At 36.8% G+C, this 23,238-nt stretch overlaps 1 protein-coding gene across 7 annotated transcripts in view; it reads right to left on the bottom strand.

Moving 5' to 3' along the window:
- Positions 1-6,160: 6,160 nt before the first annotated feature.
- LOC102792088 (pituitary adenylate cyclase-activating polypeptide type I receptor-like) overlaps positions 6,161-23,238 on the bottom strand; it is a 30,658-nt gene continuing 13,580 nt past the window's right edge. For 2 of the 7 annotated variants that reach the window (XM_035908331.2, XM_035908332.2), the window contains exons 6-15: positions 23,141-23,238; positions 21,529-21,661; positions 20,174-20,327; positions 18,426-18,486; positions 17,313-17,382; positions 16,917-17,008; positions 16,143-16,226; positions 14,240-14,369; positions 12,704-12,745; positions 6,161-10,400 (exon numbers count right to left, since the gene is read on the bottom strand). In XM_035908331.2, coding sequence (XP_035764224.1) covers positions 10,176-10,400; positions 12,704-12,745; positions 14,240-14,369; positions 16,143-16,226; positions 16,917-17,008; positions 17,313-17,382; positions 18,426-18,486; positions 20,174-20,327; positions 21,529-21,661; positions 23,141-23,238 — 1,089 coding nt within the window. In that variant the 3' untranslated portion in view covers positions 6,161-10,175. The remainder of the gene's footprint in view (positions 10,401-12,703; positions 12,746-14,239; positions 14,370-16,142; positions 16,227-16,916; positions 17,009-17,312; positions 17,383-18,425; positions 18,487-20,173; positions 20,328-21,528; positions 21,662-23,140) is intronic. The other 5 variants (XM_035908333.2, XM_006792157.3, XM_006792155.3 and 2 more) reach the window with 5 other exon arrangements.

The raw sequence follows: 23,238 nt of genomic DNA, 5'->3' as shown, positions 1-23,238 counted from the left end.
TTTCAGAGATCATTAATGAAGAAAATGTTTCACAAAAGAAAAGGAAGGGGAAAAAATGAATCAGTCCTTGGAGCTGAACATGCTGATGACATTAATTCAACAACCCCTCTCTAAGAACAGGTTACCAGAATGAGCACAGGTGAGTGAGGAGGAAATGTATCAGGATGCATTATACTGATTTCAGAAGCAGTTGTGGCTGCAGTTTAAGGATGGTACAGCACACATTTCTCATTTGAAACACAGCGTGCTCTTTCTTGGACCATCTCCGATGGTGGTTGATTTGTAGGGATGTCACGGTGCCACAGAGGAAAGAGGAAAACCTGGGGACAGAGCTGGCCCTGAGTTAATGACTGAGCAAAAATGTTGAGGAATCATATTTAGCATTTGCAGACACATGACGACAAACCTCAGATGTTAATTTGTCTGCCATTTTGAGTGTGCGAGCATGGTGACATTGCAGTAATAATGCTAATAATAATGCTAATAGTAATGCTAATAATGATGCTAACAGCAATGTTAATAATAATAACAACAATGATTATTTTATTTAAAAAATGCAGTTACAAAATTCCTAGTTTGGATGAAACAGGATGTGTAATGTACGAGTCCAAACATAGTCAAACATCTTACAGTACATTCACTCCTGCATACACACATTAGAAGGACAAGAACCAAAAATAATGGGAAAAGACTAAGGAAATGTTATACTATAAAAAATAATTTAATTCAAGACATACCACAGATTCAGCTATGGTAAATGGACTGATTCTTATATAGCGCTTTTCTATTCTCTCGGAGCACTCAAAGCGCTCTATACAACATGCCACATTCACCCAATCACACACATTCTCACAAGCACTTTATCTATACTTAGTGCTATCTAATTACATTCACACACATTCATACTCCGATGGACGCATCGGAGAGCAAGTTGGGGTTAGTATCTTGCCTAAGGATACTTGACATGCAGACTGGAGGAGCCAAGGATCGAACCACCAACCTTCCGATCAGTAGGTGACCTGCTCTACCTCCTGAGCTACAGCCACCCTGTATGACCTGACAGTATATGACAGGGTCACCTCCAGTAGAAACAGAACTGGACAGAAGGGGAGTATGGTGTCACAGTGAGGAAATGCGTGGAAAAGCAGTTTGTTCTGCAGCAGGAGGAGTGTAGAGAAGCTAAGTGCTTAGCTTGTGTAGTGATGACAGATGAGAACTCCATGGTTAGCTCATCCTTTTTCTCCAGTTCCTGCTTTACCTGGCGGAGGTCATCTTTTAACTGTGTCATAATAGTGCTTAACAGCTGTTGAAGGTAGCAAGCACTTAGCAAGCAGGCTAAAAACAAAACAAGGAGCTAGGCTAACACTGACCCCACCTAATAAAGCCACCAAACCAGGTTTCAGGAAAGGTGTCAAGTTGCAGCGGTGACAGTAACACAGTAGCAAAGTGATCAAAAGGAAATGACTAAATCCACCAGAACACAAAATTCAAGAAAAACTGGCCTAGAGGCCAGTCAGTGACTACCTGGCAATTACCAGTTAGAAGGAAAAAAGTTTATTTCCTAACTAGTTAAAAGTGTTTGCTGGAGGTTAAACAGGCCTATAGATAGGTCAGTAACCACCTAGCAACCCCCTGTTTCTAGGGAAAAATGTGTATTCCCCAACCTTGTGATTGCTTTCACTGCTAGCATGCTGCTGTGGTCATCATTTGAATGAAAGTGATTTGTCTACAGACGTCGTCTAGTTAACCCCTTTTTCCATTAATACCTACTCGGATTGACTCACCATGACTCACCCACGTCTTGACTCGGATCGACTGGTTTTCCATTACAACTGAGTACCACCTAGTGTGCATGGTCATTGTTATAGAAACAGGGCGGAGCGTCGATAAATACACGGTTAATGTATGAAATGAACGCTACAACAAAGGTGGACATCGAGGCAAGAATATACCTGCTGTTCAGTCTGTGGCTTTTCATCAGACTTGGGGACCATGGCATTGTTTTTTGTAGCCATTTCCCCTCGTTACCGGGTTTCAAAATAAGTGTTTTTGATTTTTGTGAATGGGACGCTATCATGACTCATTGAGCGATGCCCCTGACTAGCCAATTGGTGGCATGCAGTCTGACCACGTCACATTTTAGCAAAAGCTCGGTTCACTATGAACCCTGGCCAAGCAGCTACTATGTTAGTACCTGGTCCAGATACTATGACCTAATAGAAGACCCTGAAAACCGTGGCGAACCATGGCAAGTCGATCCGAGTAGGTTCTAATGGAAAAGGGGCTTTTATCTCAAGCTGTAGTAAAACTGTGAAAAAAAGTGGCGACTGTGTGTCTGCAAAGTATAAGTTGTGCCTTTTAAAAAATGTGGGCTGCAGTGCTGAAGCTCCTTGTTTAGACATAGAAATAGACTTTATTTATCCCACACTGGGGAAATTCATATTTTACAGCTGCACAAGGGTCAGCAAGAGAAGTGAATTAGAGACGTATTAGAGAAAAAAAAATCTTTGCATTCAATTACACCCAACAGCCTCCAGGAACCATTAATGACCAGTTGTCAAGTGATGGGTGTTTTTCATCATTATTGAAGACAACTTTTGAGCAATGGGCTCATGACATGAGAAACCGCAATAGAGACAGCTGTGGAAACACTGGATTTGGGAAATTGCTAACATATGTGAAATAGTTCTGTGCTGCAAGCAGCAGGAGCAGTCTATGCTGGAAACTTTTGAAGTACCACTCTGGACCTGTGCGTGCTTGCTCACTTAGCATTTCACTGACTGAAATATATATTATGTATATCTAGATATAATTTTTTAAAGTACTGAGATCCAGAGAGTCCAGGACAAGCATTTTGCATTGCCATTAATTGGTACATCATGTCTTAACTTATTGGTTTGATGATGAGCCATTGGATTTGTGAATATTTATTTGCTGCTTTCCACATATTTATGGTGTTGTCAGATGTGATAAATCATGAGCATTTGATGTACTAGTAGCACTTAAAGAAATACCAAATTTTTTAAAAGAGTGCCTGGCATTTACATAATACAATGTCATAAAATGGTTGTGTTTAACAACACTGGGCTGGTTACTCACACTAACAATGGTCCAAAGTTACAGCACAATAAAAAATAGCACCTCTTATTTGTGCATTCAAGTGCTCCTCAGGTGGTCCAATTTTTGGAGTTTGGAAGTCATTTTTCAGAGTTCTGTGTGTTCATGTGCTTTTACAACACTTCCTCACCCCAGGGTGTCAAATTATGCCTTTTTGTGAGATGTGCCTGGGGTTGCAGAGATGCATAAGATGTCTTTTCAGACTTTCTGTGTTGTTGTTCCGACCTCAGGGAACGTTCATGTGATTTTTCTAGTCAGTATATAAATTTTATAGTATGTGTGCACACAAATACATATTGAGAATTGTACAACCATTAAGCCTTTGCATTTGTAATTATGTAATTATGTAATTATTTTAAGCAGCAGTTTGTTAGATTTGCTCACCATAAAGACTGAGAACAGCTTGCTTAATTATATTTCCTAAAGTAATAGTTCATCCAGCATCTCTGAAGTTAAGTTTGGTTTAACTTCATATGCTGGATCTCAGCCCTGCACTTTTTAAGTCTTTATATTCAGCAACGCTGCAGACACATTAGTGTACAAAAATATTTCACTATACAAGATCTGTAACACAAAGATAGTACCAGATTAACTACACACAATTGACATCAAACACTGTAGCAGTGTACCCGTGCATGTAATGCACAGTAATAGATGAACATTTGTGGTTTTAAAAGTATTCAGTGTTTACTTTTTCCATCTAAGAATAGGATTTCCTTTCTATCAGAATTTTAACCAGGACCTAAGAAAAGCACATTTTCTCCTTTCACCATATACAATGTTGGACCTGAAGCCAAACCTCACCTTCCTCAGACCCTCTTTATTCCTCAGACCTAAAAATTATGCCTATAGGCCCTACTTGCTTGATTCATAATGAATGTAAAAATCTTCCGGTTGTCACAGCTGATATCTCAGTGATCCTACTGAGCCCATCTATCCCCCCTTCTTTTGGACTAATAAGTAGATACAACTTGTATAATAATATTTTATTTTATGTATATATGAATTAGTATAATATATTTTAAACAATATTCACAAGAAGTTATACTCAATAAAATGGGATGAAACTTTTATGGAATAGAATAATGTAGAAATCATAGGAAATGTAAAATATAGAAAACTGTGAAATATAACATTAAGCTTTGGTGGTTCTCCTCATGAACTGGTACTCCAATTAAGGTTACAGTTTAATGCTGCTGAGAGCAAACGTTTTATTTTTTGTCTCGAATAAACACAACTGCCCACAATAACTGGTAAGAAATATTTTCTGTGTCTTGGATTTGACTTTTGCTTGAACAGATTCTGCAGTCATAAACTGAAAGCCAACTTGTTTTAAATAAAATGTTTGTTTTTTTTAGATAAAAACTTTTATTTTAAACCTTTTTTTTAAATTACTTTTAAATCCTGTATGAAGCAGAGGACCAAAACTGGTCTTGAACGCCTATGTCCAAAAAACCCTTAGAATAATAATAATTAACATTTATTAACAAGCACCCAGGATTATCTGTTAAATCTATCAAAGTCGTGCAGATAATGTGGATGATGTTTTAGGATGGTTTTTCCAAAGTGTACCCCTCAGGTTACTTTAGCGCAGACACCAACAAAGATTGTTACTTGCACTGGGTGCAATCCCCCGCAATAAAGTCATACGTGTAGTGCAAAAATCCTGTTATTCTCCACAGTTGTGACTTTCACACCATGGGTGTGACTGTCATGGTGATTTTGGACTCTTAATGATTTCTTTGATCGGTTCTTTTTCCAGGATGGAGTGATTGTACAGCATGCATCTTTAATGACTTTAAAAAAACAAGAACAAGAAGCAAGAATTAGGTGGACAAGTTTTAAGCTATTTTGGATTTTCTCTAATATACACAGAGTCAAAAGTACATATTCAGGGTCTAAAATGTCCTTTGACTTGATACAGCAAAGACATATTAACTTCTCATCAGTAATCATAATTGACTACAACTGGTAGTTTCTCTTTTTCTTTGTTTGATTGACCGATACTCAGAACAATGGTAAAATCCAAGGAACAATGAAGCTCTAAAAAGGAGAACGTTTGAGCCATTTTTAAACATCTGCAAATTCTGAGATCATCAGTTCAAACAACTGTACATAAGTACAAGTTATTTGTATGTGTCATCGCTTTGCCAAGATCTGATAAGGCATTCAGGAACAACCCAGGAACCACAAAAACTCAAAGCTCAAGCCTGGAAACTGCTGAAACACCAGAGTCACTGTTCACAGTGGGTCCAGTATTACACTGTCTTAGCCTGATTAGGTGCTGATCAAGAAAGAAGCCCCTATTCCAAAATTGCTGCCTTCAAGCTTGGCTGAAATTTGCAGTTGCACATATAGACAAGCAACTTGTCTTCTGGGGAAAACATTTTATGGTCAGATGAGATAAAGATTGAGCTATTTGGCTCTGACAGCACGAGGTATGTTTGGAGGAGCATGGTGGTGGTGCTCTTGGACTGTTATGCTGTCAGTGATACTAGTACATTCAACAAAGTGTTTAGAATAATGAAGGAGTGCTACCTCCATATTCTTCAACATCACCTGAGATCAACAGCCAGAAGCTTGGACGTAATTGGGTGTTCTAACAGGACAATCATCCTAAACTCTGGTTTTGGAATAAATATAGCAGGCTAACACTAAGCTTGTGGAATGACCTTTTTAAAAGCCTTGGCTTCGACCCTGTTGAAAATTTGTGGACTATACTTAAAGCCAAGTGATGCCAGGAAACCAACTAATTTAAATGAACTCTACCAATTCTGTATTTAATCAAATATTAGTGGCGATGTAGGTATACCTTTGAGCTTATATGTGTACTTTTGACCTTGTGTGGATAATTCTTATTTTTTAAAGACATTAAAGATGGATACTGTACAATTATTTCATCCTGGAAAAAGAACAATTCAAAGAAATTATTAAAAGCCCCAAATTGCCATGACATTCACACCCATGTGTATGTAAACTTCTTACACCAATAGTAAATGTAAGTAAATCTTCCACCTTTGAATAATGAATCACACTCTTTGCAAGTACAACAACTTACCAGTACAAGTTTATTTTGCAGTCAATTTTACACAACTGGAGACATGAATGTTGGACACCAGAACGCTTGTTACACATGGCACACTGTCACAGGTAGAACTTAACTTTGATGAAAGTTCATAGATATTTTTTCTTCATTAAACTGAGAATTTACATATATTTAAATGCTTGTCATTACATACACATGCATACAGATTACAGTCTCCAACTTTCAAACACAGACGCACGCACACACACACACGCACACACACACACACACACACACACACACTGAAAACTGGTACATAAAGAAATGTACAAAATCACAGCCACAAACACTGCAGGTCTTAGTCAAGAGGTCCACCTGTGTGCCAAACGTATGCATACATGATAAAGAAAAGACATCATTTGTACACTATGGCAAATTTATAGCAGGCAACACTTAAGAGCAGCTGAGCGACAACGGTACATTCAATTCATTGCCAATCAAGACTTAACACACACTCAAAACATCATAAAACCGGCTCAACAAGCACAACCGCCAAAGTAACAGCATCTTAACACAGAGATATGCCACATAGAATAATTACAGTCAAAATATTTTTTTAATCAGTTTTAGAAACACTCATTTACTTTTTTTTTTTTTTTTTTTTTGCAGAAAGTTAAATGAGATTGATGCTAAAAATGCTGGCAAAAAGACAAGATATTAGCTTGTTGTCCAGGTAGCTTATTTAGCTAAGGGGGGGTTTCTCTTCTAGTAAAAAGTCACTTCCAGCTAGTAGAAATCTACTAGGTATGGGAAACAGCCTTTTAGGATTATTCATAAATTATATATATTGTATTTTTGGTCTGGGTATAAAATAGGGAGTTAAATGAGGATCAGAGGCTAGCTGTTTCCCTAATCACTGGATGTAGCTTCTTTTTCTAGCATACAGATATAAGCGTGTTATCACGCTATTATAAATCTCTATATATAATATTTTAAAAAATCAGGGTTTCTCTTTGATACATTAGTTTGTTGTAATAATTCTAAAATAAATGCAAGAAGAAAAGCAGTGTGGTCTCTTTTAGCCAAACTTTAGCTAAAAGCTACAATGTTCAGTTTTCCTCTAGTGCTAAGAATCGAAACAAATTCTCCATATTCCCTCTAATCTCACAGTATGGTTAAAAACTGACACAGTTCACAGTTCACTAAAGTGAAGGGGAGGAATTTGAGATATGGCATGACAGAAAAACATATATTTCTACATTGAAAAAACAAAACAATGTTAATTTAAGTTTTATTATGGACATCAAAATGTTGGGCTTGTCACAAAAACAGATGTAGAAAAAGAATAAAAATATGACATATAAGCATCTCTATCCCCTATCCTACATTTCTAAACATGAGCAAAACAGTGCCTGTCAAAACTGTCCACTCTCCTTAACATTTTACTGCCACCCTGTGGTAGACAAATACACAGCACAGAAATGAGCAAGGAGTCATTTTTACTCTTGTTTTTTTCACATACAGTAACAGCTTTGAGACATGGTCGTTTACATCTGAGCTGTTTAACACTCAGAGTGACGGCTGGTGATAGAAACACGTAAGCAGCAGCAGAGTGTTTGTGTTTAAAGTCACACTCTCTTACACACTTTGTGTTTTGTCTGTTGCAGTTGTTCCACCTCTAAAAATCTATTTGAATAAAATCATGTCCCCTGTCTGTTGTCCTCACTCTACTGTCCACAAGCTGCAAAGATGATGCATTTGATATAATGTTACTTTTCAGAGGTTGCATCTGCTTCTTGTGTTTTTTTGTCTTTCTCTTGAGTGAGAGACGTTGCTATGCATCTCTCACTTCTTATGACACTACATTTATGGCACTTAGACCAAGAACACCACATCACTCAAAATAATGAAATCATACATTAGAACCACAACTATATTTTATGCACAAAAAAGCATGTATACTGTACATATAGTCACTTTACATGGCACCATTTCATGAAAAATAAATATACATCCTTATCTGTAAAGTATCATCAATTCATTGTTCAAAGATACTACATTCTTAGAATCCAACTATGATGGTACATAAAATAAATATGGTGAAAAAATTATTTTTGTTTACATCATTTCACATTTTATTCTATTAAATAATTTCCCCACTTGTACAATTATTGTTTCTCAGCCTGTTTTTTGCACAAACAAAACAGAAAAATGAGCAAAAATCAGAGATTGTCAAGAGCTGTCACATTAAAGCATTTAATGTTGACTGTTACACCACTTGTTTTTTTGTTTTGTTTTGAAGCCATTTATGTTTCACGTTGCTGCTAGAATGAGTGTTGTAGATACATCATGGCTGTAAACCAAGAGATAAATAAAATAAATAAAAATTATGGAAAACTACTCAGGACTCTTTTTACACTATGTGTAAGTTAATAAACTGACAATGATGAGAAATTCACTAATAAAGTTTTGAGACACACAATGGAAAAAAGCATATTTTCTTCAGTCTACACTGAAATCCACCACTCTGTACATTCTTTGAAATGACTCGCTGCACCTTTAGACTACCTGTAAAAATGTAAAAATGATAGCTATTTGTGACCGACTAGGCACTTTGGAATATGAGCGTAGGATGGTTAAAATTAGAGTAGGAACAATTTATTATGGCACAATGGCCTCAAGCTTGGAGGAAAGAGATCAAGAGACAATGAAATCTGTTATGTTCAAGAGCATGTTGACAGTGGGAATCTCTCCCCTACAATAAAACGATGTACATTTAAACTCATGGCACTATGAAGAGCTTTGGGTGAAAGCATCCACTATATGGCACATGTACTGTTTATGTTCACAGTCTGCAAAAAGAATCTGTCTGAAAAGGGAAAAGGGGACTTGAGCTCCACTAGTAGAGCAGCTAAAGGCTCTAGTTGGTTCAGATAGTAGATCAGTGGTTCCCAACCTTTCTGATCTGTAAGTGCTTAAAACAAAATTAAGTCAACTCACAACCCATCATCACACTCTGTGAGGACAGGCTGCTTATTTTAAGCATCAAGATGAGGAACTAGAAGGAAAAACAAACCAATATCAATGTCCACATTATGGCTAGCATCTCACAGTCCCTCTAATTCAATCTAATCTTGGGATTCCCAAGGTTGGGAAACACTGCTCGTTCAAATCTCTTTTATATATACTGCATGTGTTTTTATTTTTCATTTCATACAAAAAATAGTCCAGACTAGAGTGGGCAGGATCTTCTGGGTCCTCTGGATATGGGATGTAGTCTACAGATCTGGGCTCCAGTTCCTTTTATTTGAAAAGGTCATAACAATACTGTGTTATCCCAAATAAAGAAATTCTGATCTAGACACTAAAAGTCACTATTTACACAATCCATGAGTTGTTTTTTTTTCTTTATATATAAGTTATATTTTGACATACTCTGTACTTACGGCTGAAAGTAGAAAATGTTTAAATTCAAGACAAAACATTTAAACAATGAGCATTTTTTACAAGCAAGGCGAACGTTTGGTTGATAATTAACTTTGGGCTGTAATGAAATCCAGTCAGGCAACCAGTGTGGCACTTTGAAGCACATTTACTTTACACCAACAGCCAAATATGACCCCATACTTTATATCAAGCTATTTATTTCTTAAAATGTATCATTATTATTTTAGTAGTGTCTCTTGTGGCACCATCTCCTATCTGAATGTAAATAAAACAATAAAAGGGGGAAATATTATATAAAGAGAGTTTAAATCAATAAAATGTAATTTAAGTTGTGCAAAAATATTAATTTTAAGTCATTAATCATAAAAATTGCAACCTAAAGTAGTCTAAGGTAGTGAGATAAATTAAATATATTACTTCAATATTAAATTATAAAGACATAAAATCTCCAGTAAATGTTTTCAGAAAGATTCATTTTCTAAAGGTGAATTAACTACATGCAAGAGGTTTGAGGGGCCACTTTGGTCTGCTCTGGTTGGTCTGATGTAGGTAAGTGGAACGGCACCTTGAAGTTGATTCTAGCAAATCAGATGCTCAGGTCGGGAGGCTGATGTTGGCATTCTCCGCCAGCGGGCTCGACATGCGTATCTGCGAGCTGCTCTTGCTGAGGATCGACAGTTGAGTCCCGCCGTTCACTCCACTGCTGGCCAACGAAGGATGCCTCTGCTGCTTCAGGTCCACAGCAAAGTACCGGTTCACCGTCCAGCTGCGCCATTTCCTCTTGATCTCCGATTGCACCTTCAGGGAGAAACTTCACAAGGTCATTTTTAATGTACTTTAAGCTGTACCAGCTCCACGAAAAGGTACAGTAAAGGTGAGGTTTTTAGAAAGAAGAGTTTACTAACGTGAACTAGAGTGTTCAAAAGACATGCACACATGCCAACTTTTTTGGATTTGGGACTGTAATATAACATGGCTTTTATAATAGATAATAATTCCAACGTTTTATGTATCAGGACATAGTATTAAAAAAAAAAATCTGGTTCTTAGCAGGTATTAAAAGTAAGTAAATATGAATAATGGAGAAGTTGTGTATGAAAAACTATCTATACCTTTTCCGCTTCCTGAGGAATTAACAGGGTAAGTAGCAGTGAGGTACTGTTAATTGAATGACCATAATTATCTGATAACCAGCAAGTGTGAGCGCCTCTATAAAAATACTTATTTTGACTTTTCAGGTTCTTGTGTTTTCCACAGAAAAGACATTGGCAACCATCTTAAATAAGCAATTGTTGCTGCTACTCAATCTGGAAAGAGTTATAAGGTCAACAAACTCAAGTCCATCATTCTACAGTGAGAAAAAATATTCAAAAGTGGAAAACAACCAAGACAGTTTCCAATATCCCAATGTCTGACAATGCAGTGCTCAGAGAAACTGCAAAAACCCCAAGACCCAGCATCTCTCTCTTTATGGATCTCAGTCAGCATGTTAAATGTTAAAGATCATGACAGTACTATCAGAAAAATATAATAAATATGGCCTGTTTCAAAGAGTTGTGAAGAGGAAGCCTCAGTTTAGTTTTTGCAAAACTGCATCTGAACAAGACATCTGAAACAAAGTGGAGTGTGTGTTCTTGTTCATCTGTATTCAAATAATTTTCGAACCTGGTAAGGACAGAATATTTTTTTTATTATGTCCTGATATATAAAACGTTAGAACTGAAACACTTTTTAAGATTCTTATTTAAAATTACTTTATTTTTTTAAATTATAGCTGATCTGGGGAAAATATGGAAAAAGGTCATCAGTTCTCAGAAGCAGTGTTGGGAAGGTTACTTTTAAAATGTATTCCATTACAGAATACAGAATACATGCCCCAAAATGTATTCTGTAACGTATTCCGTTACGTTACTCAATGAGAGTAACGTATTCTGAATACTTTGGATTACTTAACATATTATCATGCTGTTTACAACTACATGAATGTACTATTGCTGTGATTTATTACTGTTACTGAAGGTCCGCGGCTCCGAACCGTAGTAAAGGGACCTCTGGCTAATACGGTGGGTTCTGTGTCGGGCTCATAGCCGAAAACTAGCTTTACTTTGTTGTCTGGGTCAACTTTGCTAGCAGAGACAGAGAGAGGCGTTGAAAGGCTGCTCCAACGGAACTTATTGTTTTTGGATGAAAACACGAACAGTCGAGTCTTAATAGCTTACTTACAACTGGGCTCGTCAGGCTCTCTTCTTGGCTGCAGTGGTTATTATTATATTTACATGCTTCCAGCTCCCGTTTTTGCTCGATGACAGCTCGTACTTTTCCTTTTTCTCCCTCCCTCGCTCACAGACACATAACGGGTATGGCAGTCCATTCTCCCTGCAGCACGGACTACACTGCCCATGATGCTACATTCTGTAGCATTCTGCCTATTAGCTTAGCACAACAACAACAGGCGCTCTCTCACCCAGGAAACACGCAGAGAGAGAGAGCGTCACCCTGTAACCATGGCAACCGTAACGCTGCCGCCTGGAACAACAGAACGTAGCTGTCAAACAAAACCCAAACAGGCCTGACCCGCCACAATATGAAACAGGAAAGTACCGCCGTGTAATCCATTTATTTCAACAAAGTAACTGTATTCTAAATACCACCTTTTTAAACGGTAACTGTAACGGAATACAGTTACTCATATTTTGTATTTTAAATACGTAACGGCGGTACATGTATTCCGTTACTCCCCAACACTGCTCAGAAGGCACACTTTTTTCAACACTGGCCAGTATTTACCAACTAATGCTTTACATAAATATAAAATAACTCATTAGATTTTTAATATTTCTTACACTATATGATTAAACAGACAGACTGCTTCTGCATCACTTGCAGATGCTTCATGGGAGAAGTTATACTATCTGTCCTCATATTTGCTTACAACTAAAATATTGTATATTATACAAAATGTATTAAATGGTGATAAAATTTATATTAAGTTATATTAATTTGGGTAGGATTATAAGCACAGAGATTCATCCTGATATTGCAAGCACAAGAACTATTATAAAAAATATTATGAAGAAGTGAGCGTGTATATGAATAAATAAGGGGGAAGCTTACCTCTCCATTGAGGAAACAGTAGAGGACAGCCACCACAAAGCCCTGAGGAGGAGGATGGAGAGAAAATTGAAAGAGAAATTAGAGAAAATTTGCTTGAGATTCAGTTTAATCTAACTGTGGTAATATATACATTTAATATAATCAAGCAACACTTATAACAGCTGTGCTATATATGTATATATGTGATGTTATAAGAACTGTAAGAGAAAAGAAAGAGGAAAACTGACTTCTGCTTTTGCTGTGCACAACATACAGGTTTCTTCAATATTTGGGATGTTAAATGTATATCAAAGTACATTATTTGGCAAAATTGGCCATCAGCAGTTAGTTTTACCTACAATTAATGGTTATATTTACATCTACCATTTTGTAAGTGAGCAGGCTGATAAGACATATCTGCCACAGATACCTGTCTCTGTCAGTTTACTGCCAGCTAAGGTGACCAAGGCCTAACAAAATGCATGACAAAAAGCCATAATTGTTTAAAAAAAAAATGAACAAAACCATTATAAGGTTTGGCATTTTATCTTTCTCATCAAATAAATACAATACGCATAAAAAAATAAATGTTCAACTGTTCCTGAGAAGGAGCACTTCCTGGATTCAAACTGCTTCTGTTTAAGGTGTTCTTTGAAAAGGATATACATACACTAAATCCTCAAAGAACTCCAAGGCACTTTCTTTTCCAATAAAGTTTAAAATGCCTTCTCCCTTCACCCTTTGATGACTTCAAATCAAAATCAAATGCAAATGAAGGTAAAGGGTTAACCTGCCCTAGGAAGATGACAGCCGTGCCTGCTTTTCGTTAGAAAAAGAACAGACTTAGAAAAGCCTATCATGAACTCTCAACTTTAGAAAAATAGAGCCAGTAAAATTGTGGACCATTGTATCTACATGTAGCTTTACTTTAACAAAAACAATTGTCTATAAATGTGTTCCTCAGTGTGCTGTCAAAAATGTAAAAACACAAAAGAAATTGACTACCTAGCATGTTAGCTGATCACCCCCTAATGGCATCTTATTGGATGAAACAAACAAAATAATTTAAGTGAGTCACTGAAGATATTTTAGTCTTTTTTTCATGATTACTGATGCTGATCTTTCACTGATAAACACATTTCCTCCTGGCATCGGAGACAATATAGAATAATTGTTTCCATCTATTTTATCCTTTTATAAATCCAGTTTAATTGCTGCAGGGCTCATTTTAACAGCATTGTGTTTAACTGCATGTAGCTTTATAGCATTTATTTGTTATTCTTACTGCTTAATGTGCTGCCCAATATTACTTTCACAGTTTCACAACTGCTTCCAGTAAAAAGGCTTTATGGGGTATGTACTTAGCTCCTCTTCACTTTTCATAGCTGTTGATAATGACTGCAGAAGATAACTTTTGGATATTACTAACACTCTCCTTAAGATCCTGCTGTATCTTCTATATTCAAATGATTTATTGTCCCATTATGTTCTCTCATTTATCATCTGGCATCTCTTCTTTAAGTAAAACTGGATGATGAAGGAGCTGCAGGAGTGTACCTGGAAGGATCCAAGGCCCAGCTCGAACACAAGCCTCTCCCTCTTGCTGACATCTTCAGGCGAGAAGGCGAACACGGTGTAGTGAATACCAAAGAGAGGGATGAGCAGGAGGGTGGAGCGTGCCAGACGCCTGAACAAACAACAACAAACAGTTTAATGAGATTGAGTGAGACACAAATCAAAGTTGTTTTAATGTAGATTTACTGGAGCTGGTCAGGTGACGCTAGAGATGCACTGCTGATGTAATGCTGTGCCACATTTCACTACTATACTGTTGTTTAAATGTTTCATTAAGCCGCAAATTTATATATTAATATATTAAAAATATATTAAAATTTATATATTAATATAATACTATATTAATCCTCAGCTTTGTATATAAAAAAGAGGATTTCCTTAAATAAATACTTAAAGTGTTTGAGGTAAAGGCTGGTGGTATTCTGTATTTTTCTTAATGTCAACAAACCCACTGAAAACACCAAAACCAACAACAAACTGCTTTGTTGAAGTCTAAAGCCCCTCATTTCTAGCCAGTATATATAAAAAAAAGATCAATGATGTACTCTTATTTTTAGATGAACTTTTTTTTAACAAGCCCTACAGTTTATTTTCAATTCCACATACACGGTCCTGCATAAATAAATGTTCTAAATCAGCTAAAAATTGTACTGCTTAGCCCAGTTTTAGCGACTAAAAATCAGCATTGCCCAGCTGTTTAAGCTCTATAATATTAGGTCAGAAGTAGTTGACTGGATTTGTTGACAGTCAGAAAAATAAAATAGCACCGCACATCCATTCTTAACTTTACGATTGAGGTTTATTTTAATGTATCAGTTCTTTTTAGGTCAAGACACCGGCAAGAACACACTCAACTGCTGCCGTTTGATACTTTATGGCAGTCACATGAAGCTGTGTCATTACACTGTGGTGTGTATGATGGAGCCAACAACACTGGCTGACACACAATATCAACGGCACAATACAGACAAACACTTGGTGGACACAACTGTGCAAAACAGTGGTTTCTACAGTGCGGTCCAGTGTCGCCAGGGGTCCTTATGAAATAGTTTCACAACTAGAGTTTGACTCATTTTCTTGCTGAGAGTTACAGGAGAAGGTCACCTGTTTATCTGTCCACTTAGTGTGACGCTAGCTTAGCACCTAAAGTGGGAATGGAGAAAGTGCACACTGTAAAAAGAAATCTCTAAAAATATATGTGATGTTTTGAAATGCAGAAATTTTCTACATACTGTTTTTTCTTAATATAAACTTACACTATTTAAAAAAATATTATTATTTTTAACAGTGCAAGTTCAGGTAACAAACTCTTATATATTTAGATATATCTGAATCCTCACAGCTCATTATTTAACACATTGTCTATATTTACCTGAATCTAAACTTTTTTTTTTTTTTTTGGCACTTTATGGATTAAAAGTGTATAGTGAGGTTATACTGTTTACTCTTGTTTAGCTAATAAAAAGGTGTTGCTCCTATCATCCAACTCTGAGCAAGAAAACAAGAAAACAATATCACAAAATGTCAAATTCGTTTAAATGTTTTATCATAATGGAAGGAGATATGCAACTAATAGTAACTATAATAATAAAAAACAGCACCAGAAATATTAATCTAAACAAACAGAAATTAACCGTAAATGAGTCCTTTCATAATTTATTGATTAGAACATTTTCAAAAGCATGAGCACTGATTAGATTTGTTCTGTTTTGTGAGTGAGGTAATGCATTTCTGAGCCTTGACAATTAAAAACCCCTAAAACTTTAAGAGCCCCTGGTGTAAGATACACACACACACACATAAACACACACATGCAGTGAACACAAGACAGAAACACACACACACACACACACACACACACACACACACACACACACACACTTACAGTGTGATGGTGGATAACTCTGACATCCTGCACGAATGCTGAACAGCCTGTGTGGGCTCACTGAAGCATTTCTGAGCACAGCTGCTACACAGCACAAAGACAACACACAATACAACAAAGACAATGTCTTTAGGGACACAGACGCACAGTCTCACACGCACAAACATCTACACACTCGGTCACGCACACTCAGGTCTAAGCTGCAGAAGACAAAAGTATTATCTGCTGGGCCTCCAAAGATACTATCCGATGGGAGGGGAGCAGGAGTGATGTCTGGATACAGTACAACTCCATAATGAGGTTCAAACTTTCTGACACTGGGTTCTACAAATGAATCTGAAATTTAAAAAAAATAAATCTAGGCAGACATGTCAGAGGTTATCACAGAGTATTACAAAAAAATGGCTGGATTTACATGTTTGTGACACTCACAAGAGAGGCAATAACCCTTGTGCAACATATGCATTTAATATGTTAGCATGTCTCTATAAAAATATCACCCAGCTTTTAATATACAGATGATACCTTCTGTAGGGTCAGTCGGTTGTAGGTTTTGGTCTTTTTGGTCTTTTGATGCTGGTTTTGGGATTTTTTGACAAGATGAAAAAAAAGTAATAGTGCCAGCCTTAACTTAAAATCCTGAATCCTAGCTCTGTGAGTAGCAGGGTTGCAAGATCTAGAAAACTACAGCAATCAAATTTATTAAAGCATAAATTCTTCATCCAAATTTTGACATTTTTGAACTCACGTTTAACCCCACTTATTCTAACTTACAGGTAAATGCTCGATTCATTTCCTCCGATATCAGGCGACTGCAGCTTCTGGACCAGGATCACGATTATTCCAATGAAGAGGACGAAATTGATCTGACATGAAACAGAAAATATTTTCACTTCAGTCAGTTGAACATTAGGTCTTTCCCTTCTCTGCTTGGTTTTCTTCCTCAGGAAGTAGCAAGCAGAGGTTGCTGGTTGCCTTTAAAACTGGTCTACTCAATCACACGCTTGTCTATAAAAAATTATTTTCCCTTTTGTTTCACACCACATTAGGATAGATAGGATTTAAACTGGGGCCACTGTAAGAAAGACTTTGACATTTAGCTTTTGCATTTGCAGGTGAGCAAGTTAATGACAAAAGGAAAACGGAATGAGCGACCAGTAAGTGTCATACCATTATAGATGCCACCACAGGTCCTTTGATCACCCACCAGAGGGCAGTGTTCTCATTCGTATCCCAGCATCTGGAGGCCAACAGTACATTTCAGAAATCATACACCATGCTTCAGACATTAGGTAATGCACAACCTCATAGTTTGCCAAACAATGAGCCAGGTTTCAATAGTCAAATTAGTGAGGAGGATTTAAAATGAAACGAAAAACTCTCAATAACTGAAATGAAAAATTGAATTACAAACTTAGCTTAATACTATCAGATGGTTTTTGTTTTCTTACACTTGTATTACATCACATATTGTGCTCAAAAATGATGAAAAAGGATGCAATAACCGAGAACTCAACAGAGGCTTATTAACGTACCCAACAAAGGGAGAAATTTCATAATGGCAAAACATTATCAGTATTGTCATCAGTATTTTGTTAATAAGAGTAGCTAAAACTTCTCATGTAAACATCACCAAACCTCTGTCAATATCAGTTACACTGATTACATTAATTATATTGTAAATTTCTTAATGAAAATATATTATTAAAAAATGATGTTAATAAAACTAAAAGAGGTTTTCTGGCCTGTGTGGCTAATAATATGACACCGGTGTTTATATAACAGTCCTGACGGTTCTGTGTGATCGTTAATAAGCAACTAGTTTCACATGTAAAAGACTTACAGGTGCCAGTGTTCACACATTAAAGAGGTTCCTGCTTAAAGGGCACCAAAAGCAAAAAAAGATAAAAATCATTGTAAAGGTGACCAATATTATAATCTATTGTAACATTATCTGATACTATCAAACAATTTATCTAATAATGTGTAATTATCTAATATAATATAAGAAGACCAGTATTAATAGATACTGATGGACAATTTATGATTTTTACTCCATGGCTCTTAAGCCCTGTTTGAAATGTATTAATAATAAATCAAATATTGGCTGATTCTGAAATCTAGAGCATAACTAATAGTTACTACAAAATCCAATAAATATTGTGTAATATAATGTATAATCTCTGCTTCTAAATTACAGTGGAAAAGGACTGTAAAGCAGCAGAAAGATTATATGCACTTAGTTTCAGTGACTAAAGGTGGGGAAGAGGAGTTCAGACATACCCAGTGTCATGAAAATGGAGCCTCAGAACAGCCCAAACAGTCACACAAATTGTGGGAGTTCCTGTAATCATGAAAAAAACAGAAATAAAAAAAAACAGAAAAAGTAAAACAGAAATAAAATGCACAATGTTAATGTGACTGCCATAGTTCCTACTAGTCAAATCTCGTCTTTAGACATAAACATAGGAATCAAAAGGAATCATCCGATTTCAAAAGGCTATATTTTGTAATGAAGTAATGAACAAATTTAAAATACATGTATATAAAGTTAAGGCACTCAACGTTTTTCCCTCCAGATGCACGGCTTGTCTCAAAGCCAAGTCCAAGTCAAATATGTTTTTGCAAACGTGTCTGAACAGCCACCGCTTGTTTTTACATTACTTATCTGCAACCACGTGAAACTCACGACTCTTCTCTGTCTAACAATATATGTTTTGATCGTTACCGGTGAACGGCCGTGGAATTAAAGCACTTTGAAATTGGATGATTCTTTCTGATATACCCTGTATCAAAGGCTACAATCACAAAGCTGAAGTATTTCCCTACTTCAGCTTTGTTTTGCCAATATTTAAAACATTTAATGGCAAATTTCACTAATCTCTCAAAGGCAAACAAACAGCTATAAAAAAGTTTAAACAAGACCTCAAGCAACTGAGAAAGAAAATACCACTTGCTTTAAAAAAATATTTTTATCAAAACTATACAGTGCAGAATATATAATAGATAATAAACAAAATTTTAAATGGTAAACAGCACGGATTTCAAAATTCACAATCTGATTAGTAACTCAGCAATGGCTGCTTCATTTGGTACAGTTTGCTAGTATTGTGTTGGGTTCCCTTTTGCCTAATTAATGTCTTTAATTCTTCATGGGATAAAATTAACAAGATACTGGAAACGTTCTTCACAGAGACTTTGGTCCATATTGACCTGACAGCATAACACACATCACACACATTTGTCATCTCATCATCCATGATGAGGATTTCTCGTTCCACCGCATCCCAAAGATGATCTGTTGGACTGAGAATTGATGACTTTGAGTACAGTGAACTCTTTGTCATCTTTGAATTGATGGAAGAGGCCATCAGAAGATGGCACAGTGGTCATAAAGTGACTAACGTGGTTAGTAACAATACTCAGTTTAAACAATGCTCAATTGGTACTAAGGAGCCCCAAAATGTCCTCCCCAGCATTACACCACCAGTAGTGTCAACCGTTGATACAAGGCAGAACGATCCAAGCTTTCATTTTGTTTACACCAAATTCTGATTCATCCAAATGTAGCAGCAGAAATTGAGACTCATCAGAATGTGAGTTGTTGCTTCCTGTATTTAGCTGACAGGAGAGGCACCCAGTTTGGTCTTTGCTGCTGTAGCCCATCTGCTTCAAGGTTTGATTCGGAGATTCTCTTCTGCATATTTGATTTACAACAACTGTTATTTGTCGTTTTCCCATCAGCTCAAAGCAGATTGGCAAAATTTTTCTGACCTCTGGCATCAACACAGCTTTTCTTTAGCTCAGTGGATATTTTCTTGTCTTTTTTCAAAAACATTCTCTGTGAACCATCTAGAGGTGGAGTATAGGAAAATCCCAACAAATGAGCTAGATAGATATTAGATATTTGCACTAACAAGCTGTTAAACAGGAATATATAGTAAAAGGAATATAATAGGAATTAAATGGCCAGTCATGTAAATTAGTCACCACTTTATGCCAATAAAAATCAAGCAAAAATGTCTACTTACCCCACCCAACAATGGTATACCAGTAGAAGTAGCGTCTCTCGGGAAAGAAAGTCTCCACCAGCAGAGTGAAGAGATACAGACCTTCAATGAACAGCCAGAAATAGTTGGACATGACACAGTAATGGAAGAAAACCATCACTGCTTTACATGCCACCTGCATATGAAGACACGTTAGGAGATAAGTTACCTATCTGTATGAAACAATTATTATCTTAGAAGATTCTGTACCAATATTAATCTAAACAAGAAAATAAATCTTCAAAATTTCAGTGAAGTTAATTATGATAATCTTGTTTCTTCTTCTCTAAACAGAAAAGTTGTGTTTAAATGGTCAGTCTTTATTCAAAAGCAATAGACCCCAAATGTCAGAGCGACATTATCCATGTAAACAACAAGGCGACAGCGCACCGCACAGGACGGTAATAACCCTAAATATTTTGCACGACCTGATGAGCTAATATGCAAATGATCTCCCCCAGCAGCAGGAGCGAGTCACCTACATGCCAGGCGAAGTGTCATGTGATGACACTGTGTTAATGACTAAAGTCCATATACACTGTGGGGTCAACCAATTACAGGACTGATCTGATTCTCTGTACTGCCATGACAATGACCTGTGATCACCATGGCAACAGAGGTAAAGCGTTTGAATTCAGAAAAAAAAAAAGAAACGGAAAAAAGTGCAAAGTAGCCATTGATATGTTAATAAGACTCTAGCAGAAGATTTCCACTGGTCTTGCTAAAGCCATTAGCGCATCTAATTAGGTTTATTTATCATGGCTGCTTAACAATAGTGAACAATGTATTCTTACCAGACAAAGGCTAAGAGCTTGTTCTGCATTTGTAATCAGGGAGTATTAGTCATCTAATAGCATGTTTGCTTTTTGTAAAATTTGCATCTGATTGAAGTTCTTTCAAAGGTGAACTGCAAACAGGAAATGCTGGAGGAGACGTATTTCTCAGGCGTTCTCGAGCTCTCGCTGTATCTCAAACTAAACAAGCCTGGCCATATTTTTTTACGCCCATTTTCTTTATAACCTGATTGGCTGGATTTTGGTTGTACACCCGATAAACCAGGACATGTATTTTACTGACTCTAGTGTGCACTTATTTTGTCAGAGCAGGGACTGTTTAGAATATTAAAGGCTTCAGCTTAAAACAATTGGCTTTAAATTAAAATTAATGATCTAATTAACCTTGGAAATTGAAAATTACCAATTTTTCATTAATCACCAAAACAGCAGTCATAATAGCTTCCCCTGGAAGTGATTAACACCAGCAGCAGCAGGTGAAGTTTGTATTATGATTCCCACATAGTATATATACATATATAATATATGGTTGTTGTTACTGACTGTGTCCACGAAGCAATGGTCGCTGTCTTCCTGAGCGTACAACACGCCGTCCTTGATGAAGACTGAGATGGCTCTCAAAATGAAGGACACAAACAGATTCATGTGAATAAAGTTCCTGGTGCAGTGGAGCTTCCTGGAGAGATGAGAAAGGACATATACACATCTTTATCTTGTCTTTACATCTGTGCTCTGATTAACCCTTCGAGCTCCGCGATGATTTAGAAATTACCACATGAAACCTTGTGGAATTCAATCTGAAAGCCTGTTCTTGCAACTTTAACTAAAAACCTCTGAATGTGCCGTGTTTGCAAACTTAAAAATGCTGACGAGCTTTGCTCTAATAACAGATAAGGGCTGGTCCCTGAACAGGGACCTCTAAGATAGAAACATGTTAAAACTGCAACTGGATATTATTGGTGTCTTTGAACCTTAAGATTTATGGTGGGGCGGCCTTAAAACAACCACTGCCACACCCATCTGGTGGTGCATTAGGGAGGTTTAGGTCTGACAGTTTCCCACACACACACTGGCCATTTGTGTAGCAATAAGAAAGTAAAGAGAAGTTTGCATTTTCCTCTTAAGCTTAAGGTTTTACTTTATGAATAACTAAACACAATCCAATAAATGCCTTTCAGAATAAACTGTCTATAAAATGCGCATCATTACCCTTCCATGATTCCAAGCTTTTAGTCAGTGAGTAAAAACAGGGTGAATTTTAAAGACTCTGTCATTAAGCCCGTCATTGAAACTAAAGGTATAGAGCCAGAACCTAAAGAACCTAAAGATATTTATTTTCTATGAATATACATAAATATAATGATTTCTATAATGATCAAAGCTTCTAGTAATAATTTATCAAAGTACAACATTCTTCTCTTGTTGGAATAATGACATAGATTTTTGCTTAAATGTTTGAAACAACAAACACACAAAAAAGCTACTTTTTAATAAACTTTGTCACAAACTCAAGTTTGTTATTTAAATGGTTAAAAAATTGTGAACATATTTTTCCTATCAATGATTGATTTTCTAGTCCATCAAAGTTCCATCCTTTACCTAAAGTCATGGGATCTGAGCAATGACAGAAATAGCGAGGTCACAAATACAATGAAGTGAAATGAGGTTCCTCTGTAGGGTAGCTAGGCTTGAACCTGTCGCATACATGGACAGCTGTGAAGACATCATAGTGACATAATCAGCTCTGTTATACTTCTTTGAAGTCTGCTTGAAATTTGCTGCCTAGGGTGCATAGTTGGTGCATTGTAATTTAAAGTCTCCACGGATGAGTCCTAAGAAACCTGGCAGAGACAAGAACATCTGCAATCATCTGCAACATCTGTCACCAGGACCCAAGTGGACCCCAAAATGCTTTTAACAAAGTCTTAGAGATATGTGAGGAGCTCGGACATCTGAAGGGAGCTCAGAGTAGAACTGCTGCTTTTCTGTGTTTGAAAGGAGCCAGCTGAAGTGGTTTGGGCATCTGGGTCCATATTGGACACCTTCCTTTGGAGATTTTCAGGGCATGCCAATCTGCTTGAAAGTGTTGCTGGGGTGAAGGACGTCTGGAGATGGATTAGAAATGGATGGATGGATGGATGCTCAGAAAGCTCACCTGAACCTGCAGAGAATAACCATGGCTGTGGTCAGAGACACAAGCGATGTGCTGTAGCCGACTGTGTAGAGGGCTTTGACTGATGCGTAGTATGGATC

The sequence above is a fragment of the Neolamprologus brichardi genome, chromosome 18 (genome assembly GCF_056152115.1).
Source record: "Neolamprologus brichardi isolate AB-2024 chromosome 18, ASM5615211v1, whole genome shotgun sequence".
Lineage (NCBI taxonomy): Eukaryota > Metazoa > Chordata > Actinopteri > Cichliformes > Cichlidae > Neolamprologus > Neolamprologus brichardi.
Note: the sequence above shows the minus strand (reverse complement) of the source record. Positions and strands in the feature narration are given on the sequence as shown.